We start from the raw sequence: 15,688 nt of genomic DNA on the forward strand, positions 1-15,688 counted from the left end.
GTTTTTGCCTGTGCCCTGCGCCATGTGGGATCTTAGTTCCCCGACCAGGGATCGAACCCACCCATGGCCCCTGCAGTAGAAATGCAGAGTCTTAACCACTGGACCGCCAGGGAAGCCCCAAGAATGCACATTTTCACAAAAACTCATACATGAATGATCATAGCAGCATTATTCAAAATAGCCAAAAAAGTGCAAACAACCCGAATGTTCACCAACTTATGAATGAATAAAACGTGGTACAGCTGTACAATGGAATTTTTATTCAACCATAAAAAGGAATGAAGCACTGTTTGACTCAGATGAACCTTGAAAACATTATGCTAAGTGAAAGGAGCCAGACACAAGGGCCACATGCTGTATGATTCCATTTACATGAAATGTCCAGAGTAGGTAAATCCAGAGACAGAAGGTAGATTAGTGGTTGCCAGGGTCTGGGGGGAGAAGAATGGGTAGCGATTGCTAATGAGGACAATGTTTCTTTTTGGGGTGATGAAAATTTTCTAAAATTCATTATGGTGATGGTTGCACAATTCTGTAACTATACAAAAACAAACAAACAAACAAAAAAACCCACTGAATTGTTCAGAGAGAGAGAGAGAGAAAATGCAGAATTTTTAAAAAGGGGGAAGAAGAGTCCCTTCCCTTAGCAGCTTTGCTGACAGCCTACTTCCCATACTCCACTTCTAGTTCAGAACTCCTGTAATGCACAGGGTCAGAGTGGCTTGTTTGCAGGTCCATCCACCCCAGGCAAGGGTGTGCACCAGGGCCAGGGGCTGTGCCTCATTCCTTTTGAATCCAGGACTGTGCTTGGCACCCAGCAGGCAATCAATGTAAATGTGTGTTGAGTGAATAGTCTCTAGCACGCCCCTACTATTACCCACTGCTTTTTATACCATCACTTCTAAAATAAAGGAGTGCCAAAAAGATCACACACACAATATCTGTCCATTATTTTAAAATTCTTTTTCCACCAAATATTTTTTAAACCAGATGATCAATTGGTGTTGTCCCTTTTCCACTTCGAGAGAGACATGTGATTTCAAAAATTAAAAGCTAATTATCAATAAAATGACCGAGGTATGGGGAAAAAAGGTAAAAACGCTTAGCCAAACACAGCATATTCAGTCCCTGACCAACAAATTCCACATTTCAAATAACTTGACAAAAATTTCCCCTACTCTGAGACAGAAGACTTTAAGAGGCAAGAAACCAGTACCAACCAATATTAAATTCAGCCTTTGAAAACTCTGGCCTGTACCACCACCACCACATTGAGATGGTGAGAGTAATAATAACAGCTAACATTTACTGAGCACTTACTATGTGCTAGGCTGGGTATTATTTTCTGCTTTCTAGGTATTAACTCAGTTACAACAGCATTATGTGGTAGGTACTATTATTACCCTCATTTCCCACAGAGATTCACAACTTTCCCAAGGCTGCATGGCTGGTAGATGGCTGAGCTCAACTGGAACCCAGGAAGTCCAATTCTCCTGCCCGCGTGTTTCTCGCTATATGACATAGGACAGCCCACAGGGACTTCAGTCCCTTGACTGGACCTAGGAAAGCAACATGTTTGACTCTGGGTTTACAGACTGAATAGTGTAGGTTCTAAAAAAAGGCCTCAGAAAAAAACATGAATATGCAGGAATTGAAATCCATGGGTGAATATCTGATATTTGAAAGTCTATTCTTTCATATAGCCTTTATATATCAGGTGGAAAATATCTGAATAGACAACATGGTCAGTCAAAACCTGCAAAACCTTGACCTGCCTACCTCTGCAAGGCCACCACCGCCTTCTGAACTTTCAGCCACAGGCCTCCGCCACCTTCCGAGACTGTGGTCCTCCCACCTCACCCCTTCTCATTGAGCTCAATGCCTTATCTATCTCCTTCCTGGCACTCATCACTATTTACAATGATTTTATTCATTTATTTACCTGCTTTTCTTGTCTGACTCTCCCATCAGAATGTAAATTCCATAAGGGCAGTGACCGTGTCCATCGTTTTGCCTAGTGTTTGCTGAATGGATAATAATTCTCTATGTAGGTGACAGCTTTCTTTCAGAACAATCTGGTGCATCAGTGACTGGCTGGATGACCACACTAGGCTGTAGCAACTCCAAGGCAGGGGCGGTACCTTGTTCATCTTTATGCTCCCAATTCCTAGCTTAGTACCTGGCACACAGGAGCTCATTGCATCTCGACTGAACTTGTTCATTAATGAACTGCTGTCAACGTGGAGGGCAGTCTCTATTGGAGTACCTCAAGGCTCCACCTTGGGTCCTGTCTGCTCAACTTCTGGATCCAAGGGCGATGGGAGAAGGGCATGCTGATGAAGCCTGGGGATGCCTTAAAGCTGGGAGGAGCTGCAGTGGACAGGGAGAGGAGCTAAGAGAGCCTGAACAGTCGTAAACCCAAAACCCCAGAAACAAAACAATAAATTAAGAAACCCTGTACCAGGGTGGGAGGAGGGAGAATTAGATGAAGATAGTCAAAAGGTAAAAAATTCCAGTTATAAGATAAATAACTACTAGTGATATAATGTACGGCATGATAGAGATAATTAACACTGCTGTATGTTATAAATGAAAGTTGAGTTCTCATCACAAGGAAAAGAATTTTTTCTATTTCTTTAATGTTGTATCTGTGTAAGATGATGGATGTTCATTAAACCTACTGTGTAACCATTTCATGATGTATGTAAGTCAAATCCTTATGTGGTACCCCTTAAGCTTATACAGTGCCATATGTCAATTCTATCTCAATAAAACTGAAAAAAAACCCAAAAAACAAAATACCACCCTGTACCAACCACAGGATGGGAAGGCAGGGACAGGAGTAGCACCTGTAATGAGGGTCACATGTCCAGTGAGCTCAGGTGAGCGCAGTCTGAGATGCTGGGATGGTCCTGAGCCGTGTCTGTATTGGGTGGTGGTGAACAGAATGAAGGAGGGGATAGTGCTGCCTCGACTCCCCCTTTATTTAATGATTATTTCTACTCTCATTTATCATACTACCCAAGGGAGGCCTGAACTTCTCCTGGGGTACTCGGCAGGCATGGCAGGCCCCCCTCAGAAACTCTCTGCGAAGTCTAGCCTTGGGCTGTGTGGTCCACCTGAAGTACAGGAAGCACCTACCATAACCGCCTGGCCCTGGGAGCCGCCGGCCTCTTCAGCCTCCAGCTCTCAGCTCTCCAGGTGCTTCTCAGAAGAGCCTCTGCTGCTGTTGGACCTGGCTAATATCTCGCTCCAAGCCTTCTCAACTCTTCTAGTGAAAAAGACTCATTCCTCCGTGTATGTGTGTTTTCCGCTCTAGTCCTCCCTGTTCCCAGAGCACAAGAGGGGAAGTCACTCTTATCTGGACCTTTCTAAATGATCTCTCTCCTGTCTTGCACAGCCTTCAAAATCCGGTCTTTTGTCTTTCAAGCTCAAGAAACGTGTCAGGTAGGTGTGTTTGGACTTCCCTGATTACAGTTTTTGTCATCGCTATTTTTTTAGCATCTTTAATGATTACCAGTTGGATTTCCATTCCCTGTTTCCTGTTCTGTCAATTCTTTTGTGATGTTATGTTTGGGCACCTCCACTGTGTTGGCATATCCTTGAAATGACCTGCTCACATGTACCTGTCAGTATTCAGATGCCTTTTTTATTCTTGAGTGCTTTCCTTAATGCTACCAAAATCAGGAGGACATAAGGACGTCTATATGTAAATGTTAAGACATTAATCAATGATTTTGAAGCTAATGTTATGGCCTGTTACGTTATTTGAAGCACAGTTAGATCTCTTCTGTTTCATTCATTATCATCATTGATTGCTTTTACTAGCAGGACATTTTCTGCCCTTCTATTTTTCACTGTCTTCTCAGTTCTATTCACTGATTTATAATGAGAAAGGCTTATAGAGAGAAGGGCTTAAACATCAGAAGAAGGTGCCCTTAGACTTTCATTTGACAAGCTGCTGGTCCTAGGTCCTAGGTCCGACCTGCTGGTAGATCTGTTGGAAAATTCAGATCAAGAGCTTTTTTCTTCTAGAGTTATTTAAATTTTTAAAAGGGAAAAACTGTACTATTTTTGTTATCAAAGTCAAGTCTGTTGAAGGCTACACAAAACCTCATGCTCTCAGGAAACCACAGGAATAATTACTTGCTGCTAAAATAGCACCTTCCAAATGCTTATGTGCTAAGTAGATGGACAAGTACACCAGCTGCCACATTAGAATTTTTCACAGTCTTCTCCTTGTCAGACAGGGAGGTTATAATTGCAGCCAGAACCCAGAGGTTTGTACCACGCAGTTGGGAACACACTTGTGTTCATGCCAAGTCCAGAAATAAATCCTAGATGATGTTTAGGTTCAGCACGACATTAACAGTATTTTAGGAAGCAAACAGTTCAGGAGCCGGAATAATAAGAGATTGGGAATGAAAATAAGGATGTGTGGATAAATGTGCTCTTTTCTTATCACATAGAGTCAAAAATCTGGACGCCATCATCAGGGCAAAGGACGTTCTCAAGACTGAACCTGGTCAGATTTCACCCACCCACTTCAAGAAAATAACTTAGAAAATCTTAAGAACTCAAACATTTCTTTATTGGCTACAAGAAAAGAATCAAGAAAAGCTTGTAGGAATTTTAGGTAGCTCTTACTTCAGTAGAATAAAGTTACTATTAAAAATATATCAGAATATTTTAATTCCTGCTTGACGGGAATTCTCTATATCAGGCAAGAAAACTACAAGTTAGTATCTAAGCTCACCCTTCTGTTCCTAAAGATTTTCTGTTAACTATAATTAAACCAAGGAACGTCAGAAGGGTAATGGGTTTCCATATGGAGTAGTATACTAAAAATTGCTTCAAAATCAATTACTCTAGGGGGTTTTATTTATAGAACTCCCAAAGAGGAGATTTAGACAACATTTACTCCCCTCCAATGCTGACTATGCATTCTTGTTTCACTCTGGAGCACAGAGCAGGGACCTGACTTCTAGGGTCCATGTTAAGGACCTGCTGATGAGAAGGCTGTGCTAAGACACATTCTAACTGGTAAAGGTCACTTCTAACATAAGAGTGGGTTTGCCATGTTTTGCCTCAAACTGAACACCCCAAAATACGAATCATCATGTAGAAATGTCAACTGTTTCTTCTGGTCACCTATGACTTTGGCCAAGAGAAGAGCAACGTCCTCCGTGTAATCACACTTGCCCCCTCTACTCAGCACAGAGTAAAAAGGAAGCAGGCTTATGACGTCACGAGAGAGAAGAATGAACAAGGAAGAAGGGAGCCACAGGTAAGGGGAGGCACGTGACTGAAGCCGGGTTCAGGACTCCTTCCTGGAGATATACCCTCACTAGGCCATCTGGTTCCCAGAGCTCGGGGTACCTGGGCAGTTCCCTGGGGGTGCCCAAGGGCTGCCAGTGATGATGAGGCCAGCTCCCCAGCTTAGGTCCCTCCTTCCCTGTTCGACCACCAGCAAAGTAGCACGACGCTCCACTGCCCCACCTGCCATCTGCCGCATCCCATGCAGACGGGGAGAACTCTGAGTGTGATGCAGTCAGCAGGTCTTCTTGGGGGTGCTCTGCAGTCACCCCATGCTCATCACCTCCTCCTGTAGCTGCACTGTCTGCCCAGCGTGTGCTCAGCCAGGGCTGCACAACCCTGCAGGCTAGAGGGTGGACTAGGTCCACACAGCAGCGTCAGCCTGCAGCCACTGCCTGAAGGCCACATCCCCTCAGCTTGTTCTCCAAAAGCAGCACCTCGTTAACAGCTTTTACTCTGTCCAATCCCCGGATGTCAAGCCTGGTTGCCCATCTGCCCAGCAGCTGGGGAAAGAATGCTTACCATCGCTGTTAGACTCCCCTTTCCCAGAGGAGCGAGGGCGAGGGGTTCCCTAGTCAGGTCTGGGCTCCTGTCTGTGCAGGACTATGTGCAGGTTTAACTTAGCAAGTCCTAAATGAAGAGCACGCTGTAGACACACAGCAAGGGCTCAGTACCTGGTGGCTGTTCTCATACTGCTATTGCGAATACACACTTCAAGGAGACGCTACGTGTGTAAGAGGGACCTGCCTGATGAGACCCTGCCTGCTGAGGATTAATCCATCAACTGCACTAAGGGACAAGCGGAGGGGCAGCAGCTGCCCCCTTCCTCTTTCACAGACGAAACACCCGTCAGGGAGGCAAAGCCCCACCAGTAAGGTCAGTGGCGGATGTTTCAAATGTTCTGTGGGGTCACACTTTGTCCCCGTGCCTCATCCAGTGTTGACACAGATGACTGGCGAAGGTGGTGCTGTGATTTAGGAGCTGGAGGGATGGAAGCAGACGGGAGCGTGTGTGAGAATGCAGCGCTGTTTGCAATAGTTTAAGCTGAAGCAGCTTTAAAACAGTACGCATTCTTTGGGGTTAATATTCTTTGGGGTTGAAACTGTCAGCTAAGTGACTCCAACCAGCCACGGTGCCCGGACACGGTACGGTACCTAAGCCTGGGGACCCTGGCCACAGTGCCCGGGGCTGCCATTGTTTGCCGCTCTGGGTCCTTCCCCATCAGCTGCTGTCTGTCAGGGCGGCAGGGACCAGCTGACTGGTCGGAACCATATGTGCTATTTCTGGGCATAGGATGTGAAGAAGGACATGCCACAGTAAGTCAGGATATGAGTCAGTTATTATAAAGTGTTAAAAAGAACTGTCTTCAAAACATCCTGAGAGCATTACACCACGCTAACTACTCTGAAGGAGCTATAGGTTGAAAGACACTTAGAATCACTAAGCCCAGGAGAAATCCTGAAGAACATGGATGATTAGCATTGGTCAAAGGCCTGCCAATGAAAAGGAATGGATAAGGCTGAAGCTAAAATCCAGAGGTCCTAAAATTTAGAGGCAAAAGGAAAATTTCCAGGACCACATATATCTCTGGCATACTTCCGTCAGACATGCAGAAGCAGTGGAAACATAGGCAGCTTGAAAAAGCTGTGGGACGTGGGTTTGCTTTATTTTCCTTTTAAAATAAAACACTGTATTTTCAGAGCAATGTTTAATGGGGCCAAATTAATGGTCCTAAAATGGTTTTTAAAAAAAATCTATTGGCACCGAGGTGTAAAGATACACAAAAGATGTCTCTCTGGAGTGCTGTCTGCAAGAGGGAAAAATTATTAACCACACGACATCCACCAATCAGTTAAATAAATGACGTTATGCCCCTTTGATAGAACCTAAGCAGCTGTCAAAAGGAATAAAGTAATTTAAATATACTGGCATAGAATGATCCGTGATAGCCGTTATGGCAAAAAATCAAGTTGTAGCAAATGTGCATGGCAATCTCATTTCTGTTAAAAAAGGTATGTTTGTATATGCAGAAGAAAAAGTCACTAAGGGGCTTCCCTGGTGGCACAGTGGTTGAGAGTCTGCCTGCCGATGCAGGGGACACGGGTTCGTGCCCCAGTCCGGGAAGATCCCACGTGCCACGGAGCGGCTGGGCCCGTGAGCCATGGCCGCTGAGCCTGCGCGTCCGGAGCCTGTTCTCCGCGACGGGAGAGGCCACAGCGGTGAGAGGCCCGCGTACCGCAAAAACAAAAACAAAAACGAAAGTCACTAAGGAGCTGGAGAAAACCATTTACAACTGTTATTTGTGGCTTTTTCTACAAGTGCAATGTTCTTGGAGGCCTCAGGGAGGCCTAATGGCCCACTAAGTCCCTGAACGAATGGGTGAAGGCACAGCACGGTAGTTGGAGGCTGCAAAATCAGCATTTCTCAGACGGCATGAGAAGAGAGGGCTTATAGACATGGGGAGCCCTTTCTTTAACCCTGTCACGGGACCTCTGCTTTCTAGCTCCCAGGTGTGTCCTAGGGCCTGTGTAACGTTCTTTGGCTTCAGGAGTGGGGCAGTTCACTGGCTGGCCATAACCCCACTGCTCCTGTTCAGGGGCTGTAAAGAGTTACCAGTGAGAAGTGACAGCAGCAACACATCCACTCCAGCCTCTCCCTCCCAGCAAAGCCTCCAGGAACTGTCCTCTGTTTCAAGGGCCAGGGCGAGGGAACTTGACCTGCCACTGGGACCACAGGAATCCATCCTAGTGCCCTCCCTGTCAGGAATTTCCTCTCTGTAAGTAAACAGTCCTCTGGTCTGCTTCCAACAGCCCCTTTACCGGGAAGGTGGGGGAGACCGCAGGCCCATCTATTTGACCACAGTGCACGGGTCTGGAAACAGTACTGCCTCAGCCTTGTGTTGTGAAGGCTGAAGAAGCCCAGACGTCACTGTTCTTCACAAGCGTTTTCTATTCTCCACAAATCTCCTCTGAACGCCTTATTGTCTCTCCTTTCCCATCCCAGAGCTTCCCTTAGGTAATTCCTATTCATCCTCCAGATTCCGGCTCCAACGTCTCTTCCTCTGGAGAGCCTTTCCCAACATGCCAAGGCCAGATATCCTCCTTACACTCTGATAGACAGTCCCCATCGCAGAGTGAGTATCCCAGCTCTTGTTCTCTATTTATTTCTGTGATAACGAAACTAATGTCTGTTTTCCTCGTTAGAACACAAGCTCCTCCAGGGCAGAAACTGCACCTGTTCCTTCTGCATCCCCAGTGCGTGGTACAGCGTCTGGCCCCAAGCAGATAGCAATAAAGGCTCACTCAGTAGAAGGCTGCTGCAGAGGTGACTGGGGTGGAATACACGGCACTGGGGGAGGGAGGAAGGCAGCTGGGAGGGCTCTCTCCTTTGCTGTCACTAGCTGGCCTTCTTTATTTTTTGTCATGTGTCCAAGTGAGTGGTCAGCAAGTGGTCCCCTCTTAAAGTCTGAAGATCTATGTGAGCTGGGTACTAGTATTACATGACAGTGTTTAAAGGAATTAAGAGGTTATGGCTAAGCCTCCAGAAAGTTTCTCGGTTGAAAGAGCAGAACTTCTGACCATATGACTTCCTGGTTATTTCCTGGGACCTCTTCAGCTCTGGACCCCCGGGCTGCCCAGGGATGCTGGGGGTGCCCTGGAGGATGGATAGAATACAACAGGGGCAGAAATCCTCTGCCAACATCAGAGAAAGCCTCAGCCAGCCCCGGGTGAGGGGTGGGGGGCCCGTAAGGGCAGGGTGGGCACTGACCTCGGCTGATGCGCTGCTTCTCCCCAGACAGGATGCCGGGGCTGTCGATGATGCTGATGCTTTTCAGGACCTGATTGGGCAGCTGGGAGCACATGAATCTGCAAGAAAGGGGTCAAAGGTGGGATCAGAACCTGCACGTTGAGGAGTGCTCTAACCTCGGAGCTCCTTGGCCTCTCCTGGCTACTGACATCTTCTGAAAAGCGGGGGCTTGGAGGAGACTGATGGCGCCTCCACTGGTGGATGCTGGTTCACAGGGCAGCTACTGGAGGGTGGCCGGGCACCGGAGGCTCCCTACCACCAGATCCCTTACTGTTAATTTTATTTTAGCTAACGTTTATTGAACACAGGTTATTTTACAAACATCATCTCATTTGTTCCTCATATTAATCTCATGAGGAAGGCAACACTGTTTACCTCCGGGAGGTTATGTAACTTGCTCAGGGTCACTCAGAGCTAAGCTTTAAACCCAGGTCGGCGTGACTCCAAAGGCCACCAGCCCCACCCGCCCCTCCTCTATCCTGCTCCTTAGACAATCGTCCCAGACTTTTCCTCCCCGGGAATCCCATGCTTCCTTCAGGGTCACTGCCCCACTGGGCTGGAGCATCCCAAGCTCTGTCCAGCCCCTGCTCACTCCCTAATGTGACAGCGGAGGTACTAGGACCTGTTTTCACTGTCCGATGCCCCAGGGACATGCTATGGCTCCAGGCTCAGGGTGGGGCAAGCACCTGTGGGCAACACCCCAAATCCTCCAGGTGCTTCGGTGCCCTAAGAGTGGACAAAGGGGCAGGGATAGGCAGGGCCCTGGCCAAGCATCTCCCAGCCTCCTTCCTTGTCCATCACCTTCCCGATACCACCTCCTCCTTCTCATCCCCATCCCTCTGCTGTGGTTCCTGTCGGCTGCCCTGGCGTTGGCCTTGGAAGCAGAGTGAAGTGGCAGGAAAATTGTGGCCTGTGCGTCAGCAGACCTGGGTTCAGGTTCAGCTCATCCTTTGCCAGTAACTTGCCTGGGACCCTGGGCAAGGGCTTCCTCATTCTGGGCCTCAGTTTTCTCATGTGTCAATGGAGACACTTGGACCAGGGGTTGGCGAGGTTCTTTTAGCTTTAACACGGTGTAACTCTAGAGGACCAGAGGGAAATGCTTTGTTACTTCCACCCCAGGCAACCTGGGGGGATCTCTGTTAGGCACTGTGTATGTTTTAAGGCAGAAACTAGAGTGTCTCTCCTTCTCCTATATTGTACATGGCTAACTTTGGTATCTGTGTGGGCAAAAGGCTTGAAAATCCTTGGGGAAAGCTCAGTTCTTCCATTCAGTGGAAAAGGTGGGATTACTCAGAAAGTAAATATGCTGGGAATGCAGGAGAGGGAGGCCTGCCTGGCCCTCACAGCACATGTGGACAGCACAGCCCCCGGGCAGGCGTGGGCAGCCCTGAGAGAGACATGCAATTACTGACATTGCAAATGAACTTTCACTGAAGGTGCTTGGGACAAGTTTCTCAGATATTGTTTCCCACATTTTCAAGTCATCCCAGGAAGATGTAGGAATGATAACTATGATCATTTTGCAGCTGGAAAAGTTGAAGCACAGAGCAGTTACGACATGTGAGGCCATGCTGCTAATGCATGGCTGGCTGGAGACTGCAGCCTGGTATTTCTGATGTCAGGTGAGTAGAACTCAACCCGTAAAGTTAAAAACCTCATAACATTAAAAATAAGGGGTCAAGTTAATTTATGAGAAGCCCCTCATTTCTGATTTTCTCCTACCCCTCCACCTTTATAAACCCCACTGCCCAACACTCAGACAGCAGATCTGTGAGAATAAAGTGCACTGGGATCACTACACATTCTCTGTAAGTTCACAGAGCAAAAAACACCATATTCAAGTCTCTAGATTGGGGTAGGAACAGAGTTCTGAGCACATCTGTGGTGGACTGCATTTCTTGTGGTAATTAGGTCTCTTATCATAGTCCTATCCTTTTTATCAGATGGCTCAAGACATCTGGCAATGCTGAGAAAACTGCACATATGTGAAACTTTTTCACATAAAGTATTCCTGTGAGAGGCAGACCTTTTTCCGGAACCACAAGCTCACACTTGATACCAATTTTTCCAAAACACAAAACCCTTGGATTCTAATGTGAAGTTAACAGAGGGATTCAAAATTTAGAAACCATCCACTCCCTCCATACAAAGAGACAAGGTTTCAACAACTCCCATGCCTCCTGACGTGACAGCAGAGACAAAATGTGTAAGCCACAAAACAAGATGGTCTGATGTGGTGACATCACCACGCAACATACAGGGAGCAGGCCCAGGGCCAGGAGGGATGACTGCAGACAAAAGGGGGGAGGGGAAGGGGAGGGGAAGGGGGGGTAGAAAAGAAGAGGGACGGGAAGGAGGATGGGGGAGGGGGAGGAGTGGGGGAGGGGAGGGGAAAGGTGAGGAGGAGGGGAGGGGAGGGGAGGGAGGGGAGGGGAGGAGGAGGGGAGGAGAGGGGGAGGGGAGGAGGAGGGGAGGAGAGGGGGAGGGGAGGAGGAGGGGAGGAGATGGGGAGGGGAGGAGATGGGGAGGGGAGGGGGAGAGGAGGAGAGGGGGAGGGGAAAGGGAGGGGGAGGAGAGGGGGAGGGGAGGGGGAGGGGAGGGGGAGGGGAGGGGGAGGAGGAGGGGGCTCTCCAGGGGCAGGGGTGACAGGGGTTGTGTGTGCAGAGCTGGACTTTGCACAGCCTGCCCAGCACGTGTGTGGGGGAGGTGGGGAGGTGGGCAAAGGAGCACAGGGCACAGTCGGCTTTCAGACCCCTGTGTGGGGGCATGGCCCACACTCTTAGGGGTTAGAACCACACATGCATTTTCATAAATGGTTGTACTATAATCAGAAAAAACCCTAATGCAATGCTGTTATAGCAATCTTATCTTCCTTTGATGTTCCATGAAAGGAAGGTGAAAAGTGGGTTATTTATCAGATATAACACAGTCAGCATTGGGGCAGGCCTTTCCCAGGGATATGTCTGCTGCAATGTTTCCAAGCACAGATTTGCTGTCCCAAGATGGATTTCCTACTTCTTTCAGAGGGACTAACAAGCACAAAGTGTACCCGTGCCTTGCCTTCTACATTTCACGTGAAATACGCACACGTGCCTGTTAAGCCCAGGAGCCTCACGTAAGCTTTATGAAATATGTCCCTCACCCAGGGCTGGCTTGATATATTTTATTTTTATAAAAGGAGAGGAGGAGGGGATCGAACCCTACATTGGACCCGAATTCCCCGTCACCCCACAACCAAGGAAGGCTTAGGGGTAGCAGAGAGGGGGTGAGAAAAGGAATGGTCTGGGCTATAAGGTCTCAGGCCGGTGGCTAGAAGTCCTGCGGCACAGTAAGACAAGGAGGTAAGGGGACTTCAGTTCCTAAAATCACCTCCAAACACTAACATTCCAATTCAATGATCAACATTTTAAAAGAGCCAGGCAGTAGCTTAATAGTGATGTGATTTCCAGTGCAGTGATACCCAGTAGCTGCAGCAATGATCAAATGACACAAGCATCCACTGACCACTTACTGGGTGCCAGGCACTGTCCTAAGCACTTTCCATTAACGCACTCAATCATGGCCACAACCTTCAGCAGTGGGGCTGTGTGCCTCCATGCTACAAAGGATGAGACTGGGGTGGAGGGGAGCAAATCTGGCCACCCCGAAAATGTGTCTCCTTGGCATGAGGATTAATTTAGGCTGATTATTTTTAAGGCCCAGAAAGACTCAGGAAGAATCTTTGACCTCCTCTCTCACTGCCTAAGGAATGTAGACAGAGGACCTGTTCCAGGAAGGGAGCTGTCACCAGAGATAAACACAGTATGAACTAGCTGAGTATATGGGGGGAACCTTGCAAAGTCCATTTGTTAACACTCCTCTCTGTGTCCCATTGTCTCTGCATGGCCCAGCGAACATTTGTTTATCAAACATTATTTTCCAGCTCCATGTCAAATGCCTTCTTCCCCTTACAGGTTCCAAACCACTACCCCCAACATCCTCTTTTGCCTTTAACTGAAGATGGTATTTAAGGTGAGGGCTTCAGCCATCTGGGGGAGTTAGTTACTCGGTTTTCCTGGATCTCTCCCATGTATACACATAATTAAATTTTTGTTTGATTTTCTCCTGGTAATCTGTCTCATGTCAACTTAACTCTTGGACCAGCCAGAAGAACCCAGAAGGGTGGAGGAAAATCTCTTCCTCCCCAACAAGGGCACAGAAGGGTCACATGCCATAACTTGCCAAGTCACATAGCTGGTAGGTGATGGAGCTGGGATGCGAACCTGGCAGTTCTGACCCCAGTCCGGCTCTTAACCGTTAGGCTGCTACTGCCATTTCATGCATTTGAATCACCGCTGTTTATCTTTATCAACAGAAGGCAACATCCTAAAATAAAGGAGTGACATGCCATAGCCCTGGAATTCCCCACCAAAGAGGCCCCTTTGTGTGACCTGCTCTCAATCCATTGGTGGAGGGTGGAGCAGTGACCGGGAAGCAGAAGATCTGGTTCTTGGCCGTCTTCCTTCTCACTCGCCTCTTGGCCTTGGTCAAGTCTCTGAGCAATCCTACCAGCCTGAGGACTCCCAGGTTGTCTTTAGGTTCAAATAAACCTAAGCTTACAATGGAAGAGAGTATGGAGCTGTTTTTGCCCCAGTTCACTTTACTGATAAGAGTAAGATCAGAGAGATTACACGACTTCCTAAACTGGCAGGGTGAATAGCACCCAACATGCAAAAAGACTTTGACAACTAACCTGTAATAACCAATTATTATTACATGGTCCTACCACAAAGACCTGATCTAAACTTCTACTGCCTATGAGGAATTTAATTTCACATCCAGACTATGAAAAGCCCATGGTTACCCCTTAGACTGAGTCTTATGGAACTACCACTTTTACAAGCAAAAAGATGGTTGAATATTGGCAATTCCATGCAGTTCGACCTGAACACAGACTTATCTCAATCAAGCCTCCCTCTCCCAACCACCACAGGGGAAAAAGCTGGTTTTCTGGGATGTCAGGACCAGGGCTGTGCAGGCAGCTGCCAACAAAGAACAATGGCTTGATGATCCAGGAGCCACCACAAATCCTGAGGTTAAAGATTAACGGGAAGGGCTTCAGGGAGTTTATTACGGATAAGCACACCACAAAACCCAAAACAAAACACCCTCTACCCCTAACCAGTTAATCTCTCATGTTTGAAAAGAAAAAATTAGTTTTGCTAGTGAATCAAGAGTGATTCTTGGCAAGAGCCTATTTTCCTTAATTTCTGCGGCTAAATTATCTGGTGGAGCCAGCATGTGTGTGGACCGATGCTGTTTACTTGTATTAAATCAGTTCTTTAAAAAATCCCAATGGTACTAAGTGACTATGTAATATTCACAGTCCAAAAAAAGTCTATTGAATGAAGCCTCATTCAGTTACAAACACAGAGGTAACGATAAGTCCAAAAATACATATATATATTCTATTATTGCTAAATCATTATGCAAATTTAAGACAGTGGAGTTTTTTTGTGTTGGTTTTTTTATTGGTTTGTTTTTTAATCACACCATCACCACCATCAGGCCTGGCTAAAATGACAGGAGCATTGGAAGTACTGTTTAGATTCCTTCAGCTCAAAAGGAAGTTTCAAAATTTCAAGCCCTAGGGCCAGCAATTAAAGTTATTTCTCAAAGAGAAACAGAGAAGTAAATGAGATTAATAATTTCTTCTGTGGAAGTCTACAATTTAATCCTAAATTGTAGATCCTAAACTGAAAATGATGTCTGTAGCTATCTGGATTAAATAAAAAAAAGATTACTATTTTCAGAAAAGTAGATTGAGGGAAAAATTTAACATGCGATCCAAATGCAGGCTGCAGGGGGAAGTGTCAGAGGCCAACTCCTGACATTTCTTGAACTGACCAAAACACGCTGCTGTCCCCCAGGGCTTGTGCCATCAGTGTGCTGCTGGGTTGTCCCTCCCCTCTGTGAGGTGGAACTGCCTTCTGCCAACAGACTTTGGAACCTCAATAACCACATTCCCACAGAGCAACTCCGAGACAGGCTTGCCTGTGGAATTCCTCTAGAGAGTAGAGCAGCACGGTGGAGTCTCAGAATGTCGCATTATTTTCCATAGAACTCTTTGTTCCAGACTCAACTCCTCTTCTTTTTCTATTGTTCAGGTGTGGAATTTCTATCATTCAAAGCTGTCTTTTTGGGAATTTGTCTTCGTTCCTCAGAAGTGCACTGTAAACCTCCCGTTGCCTTCTTAGAAACCAGCCTTAGAGATGGAGGCTTAAGCTCCACTGGTTTGTTTAATGCTTCGAGGCTGGTACCATCTTGCCAAGTACTAGACTCTTTTAAAGACTCCCCAGTGCGGGGTAGATGCCCAAGCCCACACCCTGTAACGGGAGGGCCAGAATAATGAGACCTATCCCGTACGGGTAGGGGGGACAGGTGGTTGCTCAGTATGGTGGGGGGTGGAAGTTCTCCACAGCAGACAACCAGTTCTCCTCCCTACTAAGTATTGTATTTTGACCTAATTCCCAGAAAGTATGCTGTGTAGAAAGAAGTTTGCCTGCCTTTAGAGCTAAGCCTGCTG

At 47.0% G+C, this 15,688-nt stretch overlaps 1 protein-coding gene across 1 annotated transcript in view; it reads right to left on the reverse strand.

Moving 5' to 3' along the window:
• The window catches only part of EHD4 (EH domain containing 4), an 86,365-nt gene that overhangs the window by 35,828 nt on the left and 34,849 nt on the right, over positions 1-15,688 (reverse strand). Inside the window, exon 3 of the mRNA XM_082835365.1 lies at positions 9,085-9,182. Within this exon, the coding sequence (XP_082691491.1) occupies positions 9,085-9,182 (98 nt within the window). The remainder of the gene's footprint in view (positions 1-9,084; positions 9,183-15,688) is intronic.

This window comes from Leucopleurus acutus (genome assembly GCF_964270905.1).
Source record: "Leucopleurus acutus genome assembly, chromosome: 1".
Lineage (NCBI taxonomy): Eukaryota > Metazoa > Chordata > Mammalia > Artiodactyla > Delphinidae > Leucopleurus > Leucopleurus acutus.